This window comes from Rhinolophus hipposideros (assembly GCF_964194185.1).
Source record: "Rhinolophus hipposideros genome assembly, chromosome: 4".
NCBI classification, from domain to species: Eukaryota; Metazoa; Chordata; class Mammalia; order Chiroptera; family Rhinolophidae; genus Rhinolophus; species Rhinolophus hipposideros.
This window is the reverse complement of record NC_138050.1, coordinates 65670867-65688076: the sequence shown is the minus strand read 5'-3', so window position 1 is coordinate 65688076 and position 17210 is coordinate 65670867. Positions and strand designations below refer to the sequence as shown.

The 17210-nt window shown below is 42.2% G+C and overlaps 1 protein-coding gene across 1 annotated transcript in view; it reads right to left on the bottom strand.

The window, feature by feature from the left end:
* ABCC4 (ATP binding cassette subfamily C member 4 (PEL blood group)) overlaps positions 1-17210 on the bottom strand; it is a 248131-nt gene that overhangs the window by 132954 nt on the left and 97967 nt on the right. Inside the window, exons 12-15 of the mRNA XM_081045495.1 lie at positions 10857-10951; positions 10536-10622; positions 4530-4626; positions 962-1171 (exon numbers count right to left, since the gene is read on the bottom strand). Of these exons, the coding sequence (XP_080901621.1) occupies positions 962-1171; positions 4530-4626; positions 10536-10622; positions 10857-10951 (489 nt within the window). The remainder of the gene's footprint in view (positions 1-961; positions 1172-4529; positions 4627-10535; positions 10623-10856; positions 10952-17210) is intronic.

The window sequence follows — 17210 nt, the reverse complement described above, 5'->3', positions numbered from 1 at the left end:
ACTCAATGATGGAAACATAAAGTAGGGGCTCGTAATATTATCAAATACATACAGTAAACGGAGTTTAAGCACTAACATGGAGTAGTAAAGAGTTTGGATATAGCTAGGAGAGTGTATGTTCAGAATCGATTTGTTTTCTGAATTTTAGAGAGTGATTCATGAGTTTGAAATGTGAGAGACTAATCTGAATACTTATAAGAATCATCCAGGCTCCTGGATTTGGCTACTGAGGAATACCTGTGTATGTATTCAAGGAAGAGTTAGTGCATTTCTGTACTTCTGTCTGGAGAACTTAGAATGTATTAGAGATTCACGTGAGCCAAGGATGTCCTGGTCTCCATGCTGGCCACTGGGGATTCAAAGATGGATCAGATGTGGTTCTCGGTCTTGCAGGGTAAGAAAGGAAGATGGGAACTAACTCTGAAGTGTCTACTGTGACCAGGTCCTTTACACACGCTACTTCTGGCCTACCACAAACCATCTGACAGTGGGGCAAAATAATATTACCAGTCATCTGTGGTGCCAGAACATTCCCACATACAGGAAAAGTAGCTGATTCAATGTGGGCTACAGCAGGACGCAGTCTGGAGGGGTCTTTCAATGAAGCCTCTGGGTGCAAAAGGAAAGCCTGGGGCCACCAGAGCAAGTAGGATTTATCTATGATAAATTCAAGAGTTCTATGATACTATCGGTATGAGCCACCTATACCTAGAAGTTTGTAGCAGTACACTCACTCACTACTGATCTCCATAAGATTCTCCATCCAATACCCAAAGGAGAACCCCAATCAGGCTTGCTCCCTTTGTTCTATTTTAATTCTACAAATTCCATGGAATAAAGCCTGGGAACCTTAGGATCTGCTTTGGGACAAAAGAAGATGTCATGAGCAGAGCAGACTGAAGATCCATGAGACCACCAAGAGCAGAGAGAACCAGGGCATGTTGCCAGATGAGAAACTCACAGCTTGGGTCTCTGGAGCACCATCTTTCAAGGACGGTCTAGAAGACTGTTGAGACCAAACCGAAGATTCTGAGAAAGTCCGATTCCTCAGCGTGGGACTTTCTGGCATGGAAGATTGTTCAGCCTCCTCATTTTCCTTCTTTAAAAGGGAACCAAAATCTACCCCAGATTTCAGAAACTCAGTGTATGTCCCCTTTTGCACCATTTTACCCTAAAATAAAAATAAAGAATTTCAGAAAACTACATTTGCGTTTGATAATACCAATCTAATTTAATACTAATCAATAAAAGTTAATTGACCTTCAACTATGATTTTCACAAGGAACATTATCCTTAGGTCTGAAATTCTGGCTGACTAATCTAGTTCAATTTCACTGGACACAGAACTGAGCATTCTGTTCTCGGCCGAACCCTATGTTTGGTGCTAGGAGAGTATAAAAGAAATGTGTAATCATATATTAAAAATGGAGATCATTGACATAACGACTACGGTCATGTAAGGAAGCAAAAAGTATAGATGTTGGTGGGAACGTCAGTACAGTTTTTTTTAGGCAACATGGAAATTGAGATGAGTCTCACGTAATAAGCAGAATTTAAAAGGGAGTCAATTGGGAAGGATATTCTGGGGGTAGGGGGAGACTTAAGATTGACACGGAGGTGTGCACAAGCACTTCTGCACAGGTAAAAGTCATTCATTACATTTTTCTGACCATTGTCATAGTATCATGTGCACCAATGGGACAACTTGTGTAGGAACTAGCCCTGCATACATAGAATCCATCAGCTGCTTCGCCATGGTCTTTACTCTAAAACTGCCCGCAAAACTCAGAAAGTTCTCAACTCAAAATTCAATATTCCGTGTGTTGAAGTAACTAAACAAGGAGGTCATTAGACAGGGGCGGCTCTAATGCCTTGGTAGCCTATGCAAGGAAACCAAAACTTAATACACTCAAATCAGAGAAGATGAAACTTAAGAATATCCACGAGCAGCCAACCAGGCTTTCCCAAAGCAGGCAACCACTGAGGTGATAGCCAATCAAATATTTTTTTTTAATGTATGTGACACCTCATTACACAGTTTCCCCTCCTTACCAAGTTATATAAAGTAATGTGCAGATGTTTTCACTGTTTTCTTACCCTATGAAATGAAACTAAGCTTATTTACTCAGTGGTAAACACAGTATTAGGCAAAATCCCAGGATGCAAAACAAATCTAAGAAGGGCAGCCCTGGTTACGGCGGGTCAGGAGGAATGTGGCCCAAGCCCCACTATACCCCTCTCATCCTATCCCCCCACAGGGTCCACTAAGTAAAACCCAATGAAGCTGTTGGGAACCATTTGATACTACTATTGAATTAGAAAATTATTCATGGTATATGGTGTCTTGTTCCACTTGGGAGGCAAAATTCATACACCCTATTTAATGAAATTACCACTTTCCACTTAAGTATCTATAAAATGCACAAGAAAATGACTATGTTATAGAGATAGCAGTTTTACTCAGCAGCCAAGCAAGAATTATTCTAAGAAGGGAAGAGGAGGCAGCCAAGCCCGCTCTGCTGTTCGAGGGGGACCAAACAAACTGTAAGGATGAATCACAACTCATCCAGGGGTGCTCACCAGTGGACAAGTGGTTGTTTTGATAGTACTAAAATCAGAGGTGATATCCTCAATAGCAATAAGGGGACCCCCAAAACATCTAGAGCCTGGCTCAACAGGTTATTCTCCTGCCTGCTGATTCTGTACTCATCATACTGCCAACACTGGGGTCCTAGCACACTAGTCTCACCCCTCTGCACACGAATTTAATTGTCCCCACGTTTAAGGAATCTGAGCTCCCTAACCCCGGAGGAGTAGGGAAGCATCAACATACGAAGCGTTTTTACACAGGTAGCGATTCTGCCTTTTTATAATCTTTTTTAGGGCAGAAATTCATTTGGTGAAGTTAGGCATTTGACCGAGGGCCTGTTGCAACCGACAAGGGTTAACGATGGAGGTACTGAGACATAGAGGCAAACAAGCCAAGGAGTGACGCAAACAACCAGTAAGCCTTAGAAACCCTCACTGACCTCCCGCCCTGCAACCACACTAGCTGTTGTGGGTTGAATGGTAGCCCCCCCCGCCAAGAAATATGTTCAAGTCCTGGACATGGTACCTGTGAATGCGACCTTGTATGGAAATAGGGTCTTTGCAGATGTAATCAAGTTAAGATGAGGTTATATTGGAGTAAGGTGGGCCCTAAATCCAATGACTCGTGTCCTTATAAAGAGAAGAGACCCATACAGACACAGGGACAATGCCTTGTGACAATGGAGGCAGAGATGGAAGTGTAGCAGCTAAAAGCCAAGGAACACCAAGGATTGCTGGAGAACACCAGAGGCTTGGAAGAGGCCAGGAATAACCCTCCCCTAGAGCCTTCAGTGACAGCATGGCCCTATCAGCACCTTGATTTTGAACTTGTAGCCTCCACAATAATGAGAATATATTTCTGTCATTTTAAGCCACCCAGTTTGTGGTACTTTGTTATGGCAGCTCTAGAAACTGATACAACACTAGCCTAAGCCCTTACTTCTGTCACCTGAACTTTAGTAAAACTTCTCATTGTTTCTGCTATGGCCCGTCCAATGACCATCAAGAGTAATCTTTTCAAATCACGCACCAGATCACATCACTCCTGTACTCTGGACCATCCAGTGGTTTCCATCCCACTTCGGGCACCGCTACGCACCGTGCTCAGCCCATCTCCCTCCGTGCTCCCCCTGCTCACTCTGCCTCAGCCACACTGGCCTTCCTGCTATTCCTGCAACATGCCAGGTCAGCTCCTTCCTCAGCACGCTGCCACTGGACACCCCCACCAGTGCCCCTCCCCCAGGTTACTGCGCGGCCAGCGTCTTCATGTCACTCAGGTCATGAGAGGTATCACCTACTCAGGGAGTAAGTCATTTCAGCTCCCACCCCTCTATCCCTTTCGTCACATCTATTCCCGTAAGGATGGAAGCCCCATGATGGCAGGGACTTGTCTTACAGCCGCATAGGCTATCACATATCAGGCATGCGGAAAGCCCTGCGTGGTGAGACTAGCAACTGACTATAGGGCAGTGGGTGCCCCTGAGCAGGGGTGCATGGCTGTCCAATCATGCTTCTGTAATTAATGGAAGACACTCGTTAGGGAAACCCCACATGACAATCCAACAGATACAAGCATGTCTTTGTAGCTCTAATTTCCAAATAACACTTTGGCTTAAGTCATGAAACAGGAAAACAAAAAGTTCTAAATAAAGTAGCATAATTATCCTTAACAATTTCACTAGAATAATTTTAATTTAGTAACTCTGAGGGAGCAATTTTATATACATTAGGGTACAGGCCTTAGGATGCAATAGTAACATTTCTACACGTCTTTGCATTCTCCCTCAAAGGATGGATAGCAGCTCTGAGAAGAAAGGAACGGAAAGCTGAGGAGGAAGAGGGAGTTTACAACTAACGCAAGGAGAGTGACCTGCCAGGAGGCCTTGCCTTCAACACACCTGAGAGCTAGCAAGCTCCACACACTTCTAGAAATTACTTACATCTTTCAATATCAGAATCTGACTTGCAGCTTTTAGGTACTGCAACTGATGAGTCACTAAGATTGTGATCTTCTCATGCAAGGTTTGACAAATACACCTATAAATGTAAGAGGTACAGTATGCAAAAACACATTAATGGGGTGCTCCAAATTGAAAAACGTACATCTTGAAAACATAAGGAGACAAAGACAACACAGTAGTCAAAGATCTGTAGTTTAAATACCAGTATAAATACAAATTAAATACAAATATAAATCAATGAAGCTGACGAGGTCCTCAAATTTACTGGCAGCAAACTTGAGTCTAGCTCTGCTAAGAAATTCTAGAAAGCAGTCTAGAGCACGAGGTAGCGACTACTAAGTTTGTTTTTTCCTAAAACTCAGCTTAACAATTATTTATATATTTCACATGGAAAAACAATTGAGCAATACTGACATTTCAAAACCTGACTGAACTGAAATATCAATTATTTTATCGTTGTGTAGGAATGGGGGAAGAAGGGAATTATGTCATATAAAAATGTGTACATATTTCTTAGACAGTTTCATAGGTGATTATTATTTATGATGTACATATTAAGCAAAAGGGAAAAAAGTCTTAGATTTTCAGTAACCTTTGCCAGAGTGCATTTTTTAGATGTTTCTTTCTAAATATGATTAGACAGAAAATAAATACTAGTGCAACCTCGATCAGTCCCATCCAGGAAGCACATCTTGTTTCATTAGGACTGAAAACCTGCAGAATATGGAGAACAAAACCCAAATGGCCCAAATCAGTGGAAATCACCCAGTGGCTCAAAGGAAACGGCAATTCTCTTAGGGAAGACCCATCTTGTTATTCAACCTTAGAGGGTTTTTGTTGCTGTTGTTTGTTTTGTTTTTTTACTGTAACTCCTCAAAGTACTCCTACATTTTAAATGCAGACCCCTAGAAACTCAGCCCCAGCTGCAATCCACAATGGTCTGCAACCCCTCCAGGTAAATGACTAGCTGGTACCGGGCCCCAGAGACCACAGGCAGGGCTCCACGTACACACTCTGGTTGCCTGAGTCTCACACTGAGCACATCTCAGGAACATGGCCACAACTCAACCTGCTGAGGTGAGACAGACCAAGAACTGTGGAGACCCTCGGACTGGAGTTCAAATCTATGCCCTGCTCTGCCTCTTACTAGCCCAATAATGTCAGGTAGCTACTAAACCTCTTTGAACCTGTTTCTTCAACTCAAAATGAGGCTAATGTCAACTCATAGGCATGTTTTAAGAAATAAAAGCACTAATCCATTTGGTAAATGTTAACTCCATTCTGTACCCTTCCTGCAACCCATAAAAAGCCATATGTTTTGCAGCCTAACGGGACACCTTTGAGCCTGGGCCCATGGCCAAAAGCAAGACCCAGGAGGTAGCTGCATACACTATCACATCGTTCTTTAAGTCTAAAAGGATTACGTTTTCCCTTTAGACATGTCTTCGTTTGGCTTTCATACCAAAGTTTCTTGACTAAGTAAATTAAACCCCTCGTCAGGCATGGTATAAAAGCTTTTAATGGAATTATTTCCCCTTGATTCAAAATGACCTGCCATTAACCCCTGAAGACACATTTGAATCCAACCTGATGGGTTGTTATGTCCAAGATGGGCCAACTCAAAAGTTTGAAAACATTTTCTTCCTAACATTCTATCTCAGATGAGGTAATATAATTTCAATGATGTTACCAGTTGATGGCTTTAAACTTTTCCTAAGTTATGCTTTTCATCAAAATCTCCAGGAAAATACTCTATTTTCCAAATTTTTAAGAGTAAAATTTTCCAAGTCAGGCCAATAAGAAAATGACTGATTCCGCAACAAGTTGTTTAACTTATTCTATATAAGACCTGTGTTAAGAGGTATCACATACCATGGTGGAGGTGATACAGAGAAGATAGCCACAACCTTCATATTCATTCAATCAACAAACATTTGTTGAGGTGCCAGGCACTGTTCTAAGGACACATCCACTGGTCAAGAAAACAGGCAATATTCTGCATCGTGTAGAGGCAGACACACTAAACGAATACAGAAAATACACTACAGGGTCGCGAGGTGTGCTATGAGGAAAAAGCAAGGTGAGGATTGCTATCTCAGGTGGAGGTGACACGTGAGCCAGGAAACATCCGTGGAAGAAGGCATAGCAGGTGCAGAGGTTCTGAGACAGAAACATGCTGTGCAAAAGCATCTTCATGAATTCACAATTTAGTGGGGGGTGGGGGTCGTGTAAGGATCCAGCACAACCCATCAGGGGCTTTGGGAAGACAGGAAGTGTACATGTCCCCCTGGAGAGACAAGGAGGGAAGGAGGTAGCGATGTCCTTCATCTCTCCTCTTTGCCCTGGCACATTGTCCCCTGGCTCTAGGACAGAAGGAACAATATCTGTACAGAGAGACAGATTATGAGAAAGGGCTTACTTCATTCAGGGCACTACACAAAAGGCGGCATGGCTGGAATATGTACTGAGGTTGTGCAAGGAAGTGTTGGAAAGGAGAATCGGGGCTGAATGCAAAGAACCTTGTTTGCCAATTCAGGATTTTGAGCTGCATCCTGAACTTGAAGGGGGCTCTGTAAAGGTCTGAGCAGGAAGGGTGAATTGAGATGGCAGCAGTATGGAAGGTCTGATTAGGACAAACCCAAAGAACTAATTGCACAGGAGTCTGGGGTCTGGTGACATGGGGCTTTCTAAAATACAGCAGGGATCCATGGCCAGAAACAGATTCCACTGACATTAATTAATTTAAGGGCCCCTACCCTTCTTTATGTGATAGAATCTACTTAACGTTTACAACGTACAGTTGTAAAACTCACAAACCTTAATAACCTTGGATATATATTCATGACTGAAGTAGACTGTTAATAGCAAGTAAAAGTGTACTTCATTCACTTTTAATACAAAACACTTCGCATTACTAAGCTTCAACACAACCTCCATCTTTCATAGTATATTGTTCAATCCAATTTTCTAACTCGTTGAGAACATTCTCCAGTTGCTGCTGAGCGATTTCCTAAATTGCATTCGTGCTCCCTGCCCTAAGTTTCCCTAAAGAACGTGGTTCTGATTAGCAAACAACAGTTTTAACAAGCTTGCTTCTATCAAGTGTATATCCAAAGTCATTAAACCCGAAAGGTGCGAGAGGACTTTATAAACACTTGTGTTCGAAGAAGAACTTGGGAGAGCTTTTGTGATAAGCACACTGATACTTCGCAATTAAAACCCCTCCTCTTTCCTCCTACTACTGCCATGAATGCAATAACCAGCCAAAACTGTTCTTGGAGCAGTGGATTACTTGTGCAGACTCACAAAAGACAGAATGACAGACATGTGGGGAGTTCAAAGTTAAGCATTGGGACCAGGAAGGCTGAGCTGAGCAACTCACAATGCCAGAAGACGGGAGTGGGGAATCTCTGTGTTGGCGCTAGCACCCGTCACTGAACTCAGGACAGCCTACTGGGCACTTCTCTGCCTGGGGAAAATTCTTCACGTCACAATTAGGATGGGGTGGGAAAGAGAGGTCAGATCATACGGCGGGAGACCATGCCAAGTGTCAGCTGGCCCTACTCTCTGCATTCTCAAAGATTCCTTGCACTGTGCACTTTTTTTTATTGTGATAAAATTTATGTCAAACAAAACTGACTACCATTTTAACCATCACCACCATCCATCTCCAGACCTTTCCATTCCCTTCATACATAAGCACATTTTACATACACACTCTGGTGGACTGATGTTAGGGGACCCACCCCGTGACCCATGCTTAGTGGATGACCGCAAATCCCAGCTCCGACAGTCCAGGCTCAGGGCAGCCTCTCACTGTCTCACTCTCACCCAGTTGACTCTGCTCGAATCTTCTTACTGCGTTATTTAGGACCTGTTACAAATGAATGGTGCCCCCCACCCAATTTACACGTTGATATCTTAAGGACCTCTACCTTAAAATTTGGTGATAGGGCCTTTAAAGACGTAATTAAGTTGAAGTGAGGTCATTAGGGTGGCCTTAATCCAATCTGACTGGTGTCCTTAGAAGGAGAGCGGAGTAGGACATAAGAAAAAAGACACGAGGGGTGCAGGTGAACAGAAAGACCACATGAGCACACAGCAGGAAGACAGCCATCTACAAACTTAGGAGAGAGGCCTTAGGAGAAACCAAACCTGGGGACATGTTGGTCTTGGACCTTCAGCCTCCAGAACTGTGGGAAAATAAGTTTGTTGTTTAATTAAGGCATCCAATCTATGGTACTCGATTATGGCAGGTTGCTATAGACTGAATGTTTGTGTTCCCTCACAAAATTCACACGATTAAAATCTAATCCCCAATGTGATAGCATTTGGAGGTGGAACCTTTGGGGGGTGATTAGGTCATGAGTGTGGAGCCCTCAGGAATGGGATCTGTGGCCTTAGAAAGACCTCCTCAGGGAGCTGCCTTTTCCCTTCTACAGTGTGAGGAACAGAGAAAGGAACCAGGAAGCATGTTGTCACCAGACTTCGAATCGGCCTTGATTTAGACTTCCCAGCCTCCAGAACTGAGAGAAACAAATTTGTTACTTATAAGCCACCCAGTCTCTGGTATTGTTATAGCAGCGTAAACAGACTCAGCCCTAGCAAATCACACAGGACCTCACAGCAAGGATTTCCAAGTAGCTTTCCTTCTGCAGTACAACCTGCATCTTCTGCTAGAGAATGTGCCTACGGTTCTTTCACACGACCTGCTTCTCCCTACCTCCATACCTTTGCTTCTACTATTCCCTTTTGGCAAAGGGACTGAATCCTATTCTCAGCCTCTACACACCCTTCCCAGACTGCAGGACCACTTCCTGCCAGGAAGCTTTCCAGTCTAAGCTGAATGCCGAGAGCTGCCACTTCCACTCCCATTTAGCATGTGTTATCCTTTATCAAAAGCCCTTTAAGCCTTAAGAGTAAACTCTTCCCATGCTTTAGTTTTGACCAACTCCGTGTAGAGACAAATTCTTTAGGGGCCAAAACAAGATCTAAACTTCTTGATCTCCCGTCTCCTGCCCAGTATGGGTCCTTACCCTCTCCAGCTTACTGTCCTCCTCTATAAGCTAAGATGTTTTGCACAATAACATTGGTAAGAGCAGCTACCTCAGTGTGCACAGTTGTGCTTCAATAAGAGCAACTGAAAGGGCTCACTGGCTTTAATAAGGTATAAAATACAGCAAGGTAACCGTAGGGTAGGCATGGAGGCTATTTTAGCAAAAGCAAGGTCACGATAGTTAGCAAAGGACAGCCTAGACTACATAGGAAGCGTCAGTCAGTGCACAGTAGGTTATAATACACACAGAAAATAGATTCAGACTGTTCTAGTTCAGAAGCTCAGTGGCTCAGCAAAAGCCAACAAAAACAAACTCCAGAAACAAAGTGAGAGGGTGGAGTTAAGCCAGACTCTAGATACCTAGTTTCAAATTCAAGTTAACCCTACATTTATGGGTCTGACTTATTAATTCTAGGAAGAATCCAGGAAGCAATATCAATTGATTGAAGCCATACTCTGCTAGAGAACAAATCATTCTTAAATTCTGAACTTTACTAAGTATTTCCAACCTACAGAATAATAAGCATAAACCAACAAGGTCTTTCCAGGGAAGATCTGTATTGGTAATGAAACTGCTTCTAACATGCCACAAATGATGAAGGAAAAGAATTGACAACCATGTATCAGGTTACTGACCCACATGTAGGTTTAACAACTGTACATCATCTTTCTTATTCCTGGAGAACGGATCCATCAACAGTGTCTTGGTGATCAACTAACTGCAAGTTGGGGCGGGGGACTTGGAAAATTTGCCACTAATTTCTTAACTCCCTAAATTTCACTAAAATGGATCGTCTGCGGAAGCGAGGGAGGGGACAGAGGGACATCAAAACAAAACGAGCTCAGTCTTCTGAGGCACAAAGTCTTTCCTGAGCTCAAGCTCTGGGTTCCTGATAAGCAGAAATGGCATAAAACATGCGCAAACTCACAGTTGGAACAAGTGCTTGCCAACTTCTGCATCCACTGCACTGAGAGGGTCGTCCAGAAGGTAGATGTCTGCGTCCTGATACACTGCTCTAGAAAACACATGGCGACATCAGACAGAAGGAAGCTTCACGCTCCCTGGATCGCATCTCTGAATTATGGCAGCGTTCAACAACTCACGTGATGGTCATTCCAAGAGCCAATGGAATAATCCAAGACTAGTGCTTGACACAGCACCCACACACAGTAAGTGGGGTCTTCATGTAAATCACGCCTATAAGCAGCCTAAGTGGCATGTGCACAATGGCAACTAAAATGCAACTTACCTGGCGAGGTTGACCCGAGCTTTCTGCCCTCCACTCAGCGTGCTTCCCCGATCTCCTATCACAGTCAGATCTCCATCCTCCAAAAGCTGCAAATCCTACATGGAGACAGAAAAAAAGATTTAAAATGTGTTCTCCTACCGCCACCCTAAAACTTTTAGTATTAGTTCTTCATACACATATTTGATCACCAGCAATGGATACATTTCATAATGACTAAATCGTAACCTTGAACCTCTCAGGGATTTTGTTTTCACCCCGTGGTTTTTCACAGCATTTATTCATTTAACCATTTTAAGAGATGTTTATTGAACATTGACCTTGTCAGGCATTGTTCTGGGCACAATGATTTCAGTGAAACATAGTCTCTAGAGTTTCTATGGTGAGAGGCTGACAATATGAAAAATGAACATGAGCACAAGTACTAAGTACTAAGAAGAAAAGGGGTCAGCTTAGGGGGATAGAGTGAAGGAGGAAAAGTCCATCTTATATTGAGGTCAGGAAGGGCTCCGATCAGCGGGCATTTAAGCAGAAAGATACCTGTTGGAAGGGGGAGCATGCCGGCACAGACCTGCAGAAAAAGTGTTCCATGTGGAAGAATGAGCAAGTGCAAAGGCCATGGGACAAATATACCCACAAGGTGTTGGGAGACTAGCGAAGAAGCCAGTAGAGCTGGAGCCGAGTGAGTAAAGAATGTGGGGGTGGGGAGAGACATAAGCAGGAGGGGCCATGGTTTCATTCCAAGTGAAATGGGAAGGGGGCAGAGGGGGAGACTGACATGATCTGGCTTAGGTTTTTAAGGAATCACTCCTGTCTCTTTGTGGAAAACAGATGATAAAGGGGCAGAGAAAAAGGCAGAATACAAGTTAGAAGGTTACCACGATAATTTAGGCAAAAGATGACAGCAGCAGGGACCAAAGTAGGAGCAATGGGAATGAAGAGAAGTTGTCACCGTCTGGACAAAATTTCAAAGGTAGAGCCTATAAGACCTGCTGCTGGGATGGGTATGGGTTGAGAAGAGAAGGACTGCATTGTTTGGGGCATGAAAAAAGGGTAAGAACAGGGTCACCATTTCCTGAGTGAAGGAAGACAATGGATGCAGATTTAGGGGATAAAAATCAAAATTTTGGTTATGGGCAAGCTGAGATGACTACTGGTGATGCCAAGTTGCAGCTGGATATGCATGTCTGAAGGTCTGTGTTAGAGATGCAAATGTGAGCGCTGGTGACACACACACGGTTTGTAAAGGCACAGGACTGATTTCTTCAAGGAATCAGTGTGTCTTAATTAGCCATTCTGTGATCTCGGTCTCAGCTTCCTACCTTCAGGGAAGGGATGGTCCCCTTCACCGTGATATTTAAGACATAGTGGAGAGTAACAGGCAGGACTGTACCCGAAATAAAAGGGGAAAGAGCAGTCTGGGCAGGAGACACCAAAGAAAAAACAGTTTATTCGAAGTACACTGAGCAGATCAGTTGAAATAATTAAGGCTTGTCCCATGCAAGCCAGGAAAAACTCAGAGTTAAGAAGGATAAGAGGTTCCGATTTGAGGATCTGGGAATCTATCAAAAGTTATATTCGACTATTATTTAAGAAATAAATGGACGAACCATAGTACCTAGAAAGAAAAAGAAACGATGACAAGAACATGTCCAAAATGACAAGATAATAATCAGGTAAGTTACACATTACTATATTAGACATCTTTACTGAAAGGGGACCAAATATATGGTGATGGAAGGAGAACTGACTCTGGGTGGTGAACACACAATGGGATTTATAGATGATGTATTACAGAATTGTATACCTGAAATCTATGTAACTTTACTAACAATTGTCATTCCAAGAAACTTCAAAATACAAAAAAAAAAAAGAAATCTTTACTTAGATTGTCTATATCACTAAACAGATCCTAGCATGGATAGGCAGAGTTTGGGAGTTCTTTCTCTACTAAACTTCTCAAGCATCAACCAAGGATACATAGCAATACCTTTCTGCAAACGAAGCCCTCACGTCTACTTTGGCAAATTTGGAGAAGAAAGCAAATGGCACCTTGGGATCCCCATGATAAACAAGTCCTTTGATCTCCCTGAGTCTCATTCTCCTTTTCTACAAAACGTTCTGGAGAAATAAGAATTACTAAACTCAAGGATGCCATGAGAATCAAAACAGTAATGTATGAACACACTCTAGAATGGGAAAAGCACATGAAAAATTAAAGTGCATGAATTTGCAATAGCCAATTTTGCTATGGGTGACTGGTGTTTGTTTTTTTTTTTATCAAACCAACACTGGGATCCCACTCCCATTCTGACTCAGTGGGAGTCACAATATGCAAAGCATGCCACCAAAAGGAGAAGAGGAAAGGAGTCTCTCCATCACAACCCACTCCCTGACAGCCCACAAAGACACACAGGCACACAGAGTACCCTGCATGCTCAAAGCTTAACAGGACTGCATCAAACGAAAGTCAGCAATGGCTCTATCGTGAAAGTTCATTATTATTTCGTATCATTTCTTTGTTGAGCTCAGAAGTTAGTACCATCTCTTGCTTTTTTGGTTTTCATAAAAAGCAATAAGCCATTTTAAGATAGGTTCTAAACTCCGGGGAACACACACACACACACACACACTTGACTTGGTCTCCGATTCACTGTTGACAGTCCTGCTGCTTAGTTTTTATGCCTTGACTTTATGTTGTTTTGTTCCATTTCAAAAAATCGCACCACATTGTATGTAGCTAAGCAATCTTAGCCATTTTCTAGAAAAGGCACTTAAAACCTACTCGTGCATTTAGCAGTTAGGAAATTAAGAAATGGGCTCTCGTTCCAAGTCTAGTAGAAGGACTTCAAGTGTGTTTGTTGACACTGCAAACTACTTATAGACAAGCTTCAGATGGGAAAAACTTTTCAAAGGATTTGAAGAAACACTCAAGTCAGATTAATTTCCTAACCATAATTTTCTGATTTGGTAGCAGGAAAAGCCTGAGTTAAGCATATATTACAATTCCTCCCAATAGCAGGAGGATATTATTACCTTGATAGCATTGATAAATTCTAGTTTAATATTTTCTCACATAGATCAGTTGAATTTACAAACCTTTTCCGGGTGCCCACAAGCTTATAATTTCTTCTCATATTTACCACATTCCTGTCAACTTGGATATTTTCTTTTCAGACTATTTTAACAATGAGAATAATTATTGTTATATACAAGTTAAACTAATTATTTCATCTCCAATAGCTCTCACTGAAAATCACACACACAAACCAGAGGAAAACCAGGAAATGGCTATACGAGTTTGATGCCATCGGGCCAGAAACATATCAAGTGCCCTTCAGTGATGCTAGAAACTTACAGTAGAAATATCATTGAACAACAGACTGCTGAAATAGTGAGGGCCAGACGTGAGGCCCTGGCAATGGAGGGCTGGATTCCAGAGTCTTAACAGCAGGAATCCCGTGAGCATCTGTTCATAGCTTTTCCTCCATTTGGAACTGCTCTTCCTAACATGGCCTGTCAATAGCCTACCTATCTTTGCAGGCCCAGCTCAAACACTCTCTTCCACGAATCCATCCCTGAGTTTCCCCAATCAGAAGTCATCTCTCTTTCTACTGGGTTCCTGAGGCTTTGTTTATAGTTCTCATGACGGACCTATCTTATTCTGCTTCATAATGTTTATGCATGTACACGGCTTCCCTCCCCAGTAGTCAGCTCCTGGATGGTAAGATCTACGCACCCAGCACCATTCTGGATGCCTTATATTGATCATCTCTACTTCTCACAGCAAGCTGCCCAGAGCATAGTTGGCCCTCCATATCCATGGGCTTCTCATCTAAAGATTCAACCAGCCCTGGATGGAAAACAGAATTTTCCAAATGTGGTTGGGAAGCGCCAATGCAGAGAACTGACTATATGCTTGTTCTACGCCATTTTATATAAGGGACTTGAGCATCCATGGATTTTGGTATCTGAGGGGTGTCCTGGAACCAATCCCCTTTAGATACTAAGGGATGACTATAATAGACCCATTTCACAGATGAGGAAACAAACTAATGAGATTACGAGCACATAAATGGTCTGAGGACTGTTAAATGGAATGGCTGAAATCTATACCAAACTCACCTCAACTCATAGGCTTTTAGTCTTTCTTTCACATCATGCAGGCCCCAGTGGTTACTGAAAAATTATATTTGAAATGAAGGTGATGGAAGTAATTCTAGATTTGAAGGCCTCTATACCTAGACATGGAAGTATCAATAAACTAACTCTCCATATTTAGATTAGCTTCATGTGTCCCTTTTCTAGTCACGATTTCTTATTTTCTATTACGTCATGGGTGAGTGATATAGTTCTCCCAATTCAGACATGAAAAAATAAACATATAACAATAGTTATTCTCATTGTTAAAGCAATCTGAAAAGAAAATGTCCAAGTTGGCAGGAATATGGTAAATATGAGAAGAAATTATAAGCTTGTGGGCACCCAAAAGGGGTATGTAAATTTAAGTGATTTATGTGGGAAAATATTAAACTAGAATTTATCAATGCTATACCTTTGAACATGTATTGCCTAAAATTTAAAAAGTCTTCACGTGGTAAAACATAACGTGCAGACAAATGTTATATAATATATTGCTTATGGTATGGTAACACATATTTCTTGTTGATTTATGTAATGTACTATGTATATAGCACCTATGTAAAAAAATAAGTTATATACTCAAATACCTTCTTTCTAACATGTCACATTTTAGGGATGTGATTTTACCCCAAAATTGGCTGCTCTTACAATTAAGAGCTATTTTAAACATTATTCTAACATGTACAGAGTGCTCGTTAGGTCCCCAGCAATCAGACACTTTAAAATCATTACTGCATTTCACCCTCAAAACAACCTTATGAGACAGACTGTGTTATTATCCCCACTTTACAGGTAAAGAAACTGAGGTTTTGTAAGGTCCAGACAATTAGCCAAAATCACATACCTAATAGAGAAACTGAGACTCAATCCCAGAGCTGCCTGACTCCAGGGCCTTGGAGTTCAAACACCACCTACAGTGCCTGACGTTGTTATGTTGTTTCCTAAGGTTTGTACCATAATGTACTACAGTGTCACTCTGTATACAAGTATGTCATTAGCCTAAATCAATGTTGTTAGATATGATTCCTTTTTATGTCCCTATTTTATTATGGAAATGTTTTCAGCTCAATGAACTTAAAAGTTTACTTCAATCAGATCTAGTATAATACATCCAGTTGTTATTAATATACGTAATATAAGAAATGTTCTGGGGTTTTTTTCCCTCCAGAATTTGAGGGAGGGGGAGGGCCTAAGGAGAAATCTTTATTTATGTGTATGTATAGATGTATGGCTGTATATATTTTGAGAAAAGGGCTATAATAGTAATAATAGCTGTCATTTACTAAAAACCTGGAGTGTTTGCATTTTACAGGCATTATCTGTAGTCTTTACAAAAATCCCACACCTCCTCCATTTATAAGAAAAGAATCTGAGACAAACACCTAGAGTAACTCTGCAGGACTGTTTCTCTCCAAAGGCCAAGCCTTTGCTACTACTTATATAGTCTCTGTATCTACAGGCTAAATAATTCCAGAATGGCCCAATTATCTATGGCCATCTTATACCCACCCTCTGACACATGGATTCCAAAAGGAGATAAGCAAAGGACCTCGTAACTCATGAAGTGATTCCCTGGTGTCTCAAAAACCTTGAGGCTCCCTGCTAACCAGAGTCATAGATGGCATTTCAGAACAGCAGCAAAACCTCTTGGAAATCTCCTGACCCAACATTCTCATTTTGTGGCAGAAACATCAGAGGCCCATGCAGGTAACAGGACAGGTCCAAAGTGACAGTGGGCAAATGACAAAGCTCTTTACTACTTCTCCACCCTGGACCTCCGTTCCGGCTAAGGCCCCGACTCCAGTTACCCACGTCATGCAGCAGAACGAGATTATAGTCCGTGTTTATAGGTGAACTCATGTACAGAAGAATCAGTGTGCACCCCAACACTGCAGGGGCCTCCTGTGCCACCCCGACACCGAGGGTGGGTAAAGCCTCAGAACACTGCCCCTATTACTGGTCCATCATCTCACAGGGCTCTGGCAAAGTCACCGGTCCCTGGGGAAAATGCTGACGGGCAGCCACTGTCCCAACACCTGCTTTTGTCCAGAGCTGCTCAAATGTGAGGGAGTAGAAAATTCAAAGCTGAGCTACCCTGTTTCCCCGAAAATAAGACCTAGCCAAACAATCAGCTCTAATGTGTCTTTTGGAGCAAAAATTAATATAAGCCCGGGTATTATATTATACTGTACTATACTATATTAAATTATATTA